Source organism: Triticum aestivum, chromosome 3A (assembly GCF_018294505.1).
Source record: "Triticum aestivum cultivar Chinese Spring chromosome 3A, IWGSC CS RefSeq v2.1, whole genome shotgun sequence".
In the NCBI taxonomy this organism is placed as follows: Eukaryota; Viridiplantae; Streptophyta; class Magnoliopsida; order Poales; family Poaceae; genus Triticum; species Triticum aestivum.
The window spans coordinates 220,313,581-220,319,248 of NC_057800.1; the positions used below are offsets into that span (position 1 = coordinate 220,313,581).

Consider the following 5,668-nt stretch of genomic DNA (forward strand, 5'->3'; position numbering starts at 1 on the left):
CACTGAGTTTGGAAAGAAGAAAACTATGCTGGGCTCGAGTCTGTGCCTTCGTGAAGAAGTCTGCCAACTGTAACTCAGAGGGCACATAGTGAAGAGCGAGAGTCTGATCCTGCACAACAGCACGCACAAAGTGGGCATCTACACCGATGTGCTTGGTGAGCTCATGCTTCACCGGGTCACGCGCAATACTGATAGCACCAGTACCGTCTGACAATAAAGGAGTCGAGGTAGTAGCAGACACACCAAAATCCTCAAGTAGCCATCGTAACCAGATCACCTCAGCCGTCAGCATAGCCATGGCTCGCAACTCAGCCTCTGTACTCGAGCGAGAGACTGCGGTCTGTTTCTTTGTCTTCCAGGCAATAAGAGAGCCACCAAGAAAGACACAATAAGCAGACAGTGAGCGTCGATCAGAGGGATCACTAGCCCAGGTAGCATCAGAGTAGGCCTGGAGCTCAAGAGAGCTGGAGCGGGGAAAGAAAAGACGCTGAGAGATCGTGCCACGAAGATATCGTAGAACACGGAGGAGATGACTATAGTGGACAGAGGTGGGGGCTGAAACGAACTGACTCAGAATGTGGACAGGATAGGAGATGTCAGGACGCATAACAGCAAGATAGACAAGACTGCCAACAAGGTGACGATAGCGAGTGGGATTAGGGAGAGGATCACCATCAGAGGCACGACGCTGAACATTGGACTCCATGGGAGTTACAACAGTGCGCTCATCACCGAGAGCAGCGCGAGCAAGAACGTCCTGAATATATTTTTCTTGGGAGATGTAGAAGCCATCAGAGGTCGAGGAGATCTCAATCCCAAGAAAATAGCGAAGTGGACCAAGATCAGTCATGAGAAACTGGTCATGAAGACGAGCCTTAACAAAGGCAATGTAATCAGAGTCGTCACCAGTGATGATCATGTCATCAACATAGAGAAGGAGAAGAGTCCGACCACGAGGAGACGTGTGAACAAACAACGCTGGATCATGATTACTGGGCAAGAAACCAGCGGCAGTCACCACAGAGGCGAAGCGCTCAAACCAGGCGCGCGGGGCCTGTTTGAGACCATATATGGAGCGGCGAAGTCTACACACCATACCATTGCTGGAAGGACGCAGACGAAGAGGCAGCAAGAGCATGGGAGCTGGCAGAAGTGGTGGCAGCGGAAGGAACACAAAGCCAGTCAACCTCCCAAAGGCCCTCTGACTCACGGCGCCTAGGGCCAGCACCAACCAAAGCCTTGGTGCAACGATCCTGAATGGAGCAAGAGGCGGTGTCAAGAATGACACGACAACCAGAATCAGTAAGTTGGGCAGCGGAAAAAAGATTCATGGTAAGGCGAGGAACATGTGAAACACTCGGAACAGAAAAAGATGGAGTGGAAAGAATACCACGACTAGCGACAGGAAGAGATGTGCCATCGGCAGTAAGAACATTAACAGGCGAATCAAGAGGTCGGAGAGAAGACAAAGTGGAAGAATCAGAAGACATATGAAAGGAGGCTCCAAAATCCAGAACCCACGAAGATGTACCTGACTGTGTAGATGCCGGTGGTGGTGAGGAAGGGGATGCAGTCACAGCAGCAGCGGAAACAGTCGACGAGGAGCCTGAGGAAGCAAGAAGACGCTTGAGACGAACAATGTCCTGGTCAGTGAGTGACGGAGTCGAGGAAGACACAGGAGTCCCGCTGGAGGAGGAGCGCCTCTGGTCTCGCTTCTTCTGGCAACAATCAGACTCTGGGTGACCTGACCGGGAGCAATAACCACAGACGGTGTCACGGCGCGACGTGCCCTTCTCAGCATAAGGAGAACGGCTCACCCTCCCTGGAGGAGTAGGCAGGAGCGGCAGAGCAGTGAGACAAGCAGACGACACAGGTGCCCGGGTGGCCAACACTGACGAAACCTGAAGCAACCCAGCAGAGCGAAGGCGGGTCTCCTCAGCACAAAGCTCGGCAAGTATCTCTGAGATAGGAACACGACCACGAGCAAGCAGGTGCGCCCGTCGGGGCTCAAACTCAGACCGGAGACGAGATAAGAACTCATGAACCTTCTGAAACTCCAGATCAGACCGAGTAGTCTGACAGCAACGGCAGGTTCAACAAACGACTGTCCGAAGAGAGTGAAGCTGGTGCCAGATGGTAGAGCACTGTGAATAGAAGTCATCAACAGAAGAATCACCTTGCTGGAGGGCGTGCTCCTAACGCACCACAGAGAGGTAGAGAGCATCACCAGAGGGCTGATAGCGCTGACAGAGGTAAGACCACATCACTGCAACTATGCCAAGTCCCATGGACTCTGAAGCAAACTGAGGGAGGACACTCGCAGCGAGAACAGCAGCAGCACGGGCATCATCATTGCACCACTGAGTGTAAGCAGACAGGTCATCACGGTACACAGAAAAAGCATCTGAATAAGCGGATACCTGCTGATCATAAGCATCAACCGCAGCATCATCTAGGGCCTTGGCGGCATCCCGATCAGCCTGAGAAGCATCAGCAGCAAGGACTGGCGGCACGGGTGAAATTGGGGCCACGGGCGCAGCAGGACATGGCGGACGAGGGACCTCGCTAGACAGAACACCCCACAAAAGAAGTCCACGCATATGAATGCGCATGAAGCACACAAACTCAGCATAGTTGGTGCCATCGAAGATCACCGAGCAGCGAGGAACAACCACATAGCCCGAAGATGACATACTGAGATATTCCTTTCTCTCTCTCTCTCTCTTTTTTGGTGATCCAGAAACTGGATCGGGATCAGGGGACTCACGCACCCCCGATTTTGGATCGGGCAGGAGGCAAGCTCGCTCGAGGGGACTCACGCGCCCCCGATTTTGGATCGAGCAGGAGGCAAGCCCGCTCGAGGGGAAGCCGGCGCTCAGAGACTGAATCCCCTGAGCGGGAGCAGCCCTAGCAGAGCTCCCGAGCAAAAGCAGGCACGCCCAGGCAGAGACCACCGAGCGGGAGCAGCCCCCGATCGAAGATGCAGCCAAGCCGGAGATGGGCCTGGGGCGGCGGCGCCTGTACGAGACAAGGAGACGAACCCGGGGCAGCGGATGGAGAGGAGGGAACCCAGGGCGGCGGCAGGCCTTGAGCGACCACGCACGCGCTCGGTGCAGCGGCCTGTAGAAGAGGAGGCAGACTGGGAGCGAAACAGGGCCGGGGAGCGAGGAGGAAACGGCCGGAGACGGCCAGCGGCGGCCGGAGACTAGGTACGAGGCGCACGGAGTTGCAGCGTGCGGGAGGAAGGGGCTAACCTAGCATCTGATACCATGTTGGATAATCAGCCACTAACTTCACAGGAGGGTCAAAGGCCAATACATATATAAGTGTGTGGTAAAGTGCAAGAGACCCCTTATATAATGTGGATAAACCGAAAAGGGCTATACACATCTAACACTTGTCAGTATTAGTTTGACATATTTGTTTTGACCTTGGATGTTTTTGTAATCAGGATAAACTTAAGTGCCAGAAGAAAAGAGCTGAACTGAAATTAAAAGCTGCTGAGGCTTTTAAGAGAAGTGAATATATGATGGCAGCAGAGATGTATACTGTTGTAAGTTACTGTGCTTAATCTTTATTTCTTGAAGGCTGTTTGATTAAAAAAATGCCAATTACGCAACTTGCTTGAAGGCTGCTTTGAATATTAATCAAAAAAATGGTCGAGGCTCTACTTCAGTTACTATAAAAATGCCAATTACATTGCCTGCAGTGTTGTTTTTTGTTTTTACTGCCGGAACTCTGTTTTAGTATGGCAAAAAGGAATGTAATTGCTGTACTAATGCAGGCAATGGAACTTGGCCCTAGCTCAGATGATTATGCAACCCTGCTAGCAAATAGGAGTCTCTGTTTGTTGCGCTTGGAAAATGGATCTATGGCTCTCAAAGATGCTACTTTGTGTAGAATGATGCGACCCAACTGGCCAAAAGCCTGCTATCGACAAGGGGCTGCTTTTATGCGTCTGAAGGTAACAAAAAAACAAAGTAGTTATGTTCAATCTTGTACGATCATGGAATTCATCGGTGCTGTTTACTTATAGGACTACGAAAAAGCATGTGAGGCTTTCGCAGATGGCCTAAAGTTGGACCCTAAAGCCGTTGACATTGAGAATGCTTTAAGGTAAATTTTCGGTGTTCTCCTAGTCCTGTGAAAGATAAAAAATCATTTCTTATATAAGAAGTTTTAAAACTGCGAAGTTTTTATGCAGTGCAAGTGAGTGATATTTTTTTTCCGTCTTAAGTTTTATTGCATATGAAGGATGATCTAAACTCTAGTTGAATGTGAGGCGGGTTCTGGTTCCATAAATTTATGAAAAAAAAGAGGGGGCCTTTGTTCTACTTTTATTTTTATTTTGGAAAAGAAAGTTGTATAGAAGTTGCTCCTTATGCTCACCTTGACTTTGTTATCACAGGGAAGCAACTGCAATGAAGACTTAGCCTACACGCATTACATGATACCTTGCGTAGTTGTGGCTCTCTTGTTGCTAGGTCCAGGATCAGGATATCCCAGTTGTTCTCTACTTCTCTGGTATCTACCTACAGCAACAGTGCAAGCCTCTCTTTTTTAAGACTTATGGTTGCCCCTATCGTGTGTAAACATTACTGAATGCGATGGATGTGTATCCAGTTTCAGTTAAAAAGTCAACAAAATGCTATCAATTGAGTTCTTGTCTGTCTTCTAGATTTTTCTTGCTTTCTTTACTATTACTAGCTTCTGCTACATTGGCGTTCTCTTTGATAGTTGCAGGGGTCGCTGCTTGAGTAGAGGCTCCCAGGGGTTTGCGGTCGTTAGCCATCGGACCTGAGAGGAAATTTCCCTCCGCCTCCATGGCCGTCAGGCCGGCTCGACATGTTTGGGCAGTGTCAGTACGGCTGCACCTGTACTGATAGTGACGACAAACACTGAAGAGTCAACCGAACAGAGTGGTACAAGTGCTTAATTCAATTGGTTGAGTTAGTGGTCCTAAGGTAGTCTGGGCCGCAGCCTGTGAGTGGAGGACAACAGTATATCAATGAGTGTCGCCGGATCGGGGTTCGTGGCGGTGGTGTTGTGGCAAATGGTGAGTGCAAGGCCTACTACAGAGACTAAAAGTGACAACCACCCCCTTGGACACTGCCTTGCTTGTGAGGGTGGCAAATGGTGATTTGCTAGTGTACTGAAGAAGTAGCAGACTTACACTGGTGGGTGCAAGGCCATACTTTCAAGTATGATTTCATGGCCATTGCTCTGGGAAGGTATGATTTGATCTTAGGTAGACCGTCTTGTCGTCGACGATTCGGCCTTCCGGCACGGCGTCCGCATTTACTCCCTTGATGTGTGTATGGTCCTTGGTAGCCTCTCGTTTGCTGGATCATCCCCAAGCTACCACCCTTCGTACAAGCATTGTCTCCCTTTCATGGCATGGCAATGGTAGCTGTTTCCTCGCCATGACTACCTTCCCCATTCTCGGTGATGCAGATGGCGCCATGGGTAGCACGTTTTTGTTACCCGATCCTCCTTCTTTGGTGGTGTGAGGCAGTGGTGGTGGTGAAGTGCTAGTGGCCTCATGCGTTACCGTGGAGGATATTCGACGGTAGAGGTGTTAGTTATGGTCAAGGACACCTTCGAAGTCTTTGATGGGGCCAAGGCTCCACTATGCATATGGAGCCCGACACACCGCATGAGGGGAGGG

At 50.3% G+C, this 5,668-nt stretch overlaps 1 protein-coding gene across 2 annotated transcripts in view; it reads left to right on the forward strand.

Annotated features, from left to right (window-relative positions):
• The window catches only part of LOC123061032 (ankyrin-1), a 12,306-nt gene extending 7,658 nt beyond the window's left edge, over nt 1-4,648 (forward strand). The window contains exons 7-10 of one of the 2 annotated variants that reach the window (XR_006428440.1): nt 3,452-3,553; nt 3,901-3,964; nt 4,037-4,116; nt 4,409-4,648. Coding sequence is in view for 1 of the 2 variants with exons in the window: in XM_044483932.1 (XP_044339867.1) it covers nt 3,452-3,553; nt 3,785-3,964; nt 4,037-4,116; nt 4,409-4,433 (387 nt within the window). In the remaining variant the exon portion in view is untranslated. Of the gene's footprint in view, nt 1-3,451; nt 3,554-3,784; nt 3,965-4,036; nt 4,117-4,408 lie in introns of both variants that reach the window. The other variant, XM_044483932.1, reaches the window with a different exon arrangement.
• The last annotated feature ends 1,020 nt before the right edge of the window (nt 4,649-5,668 follow it).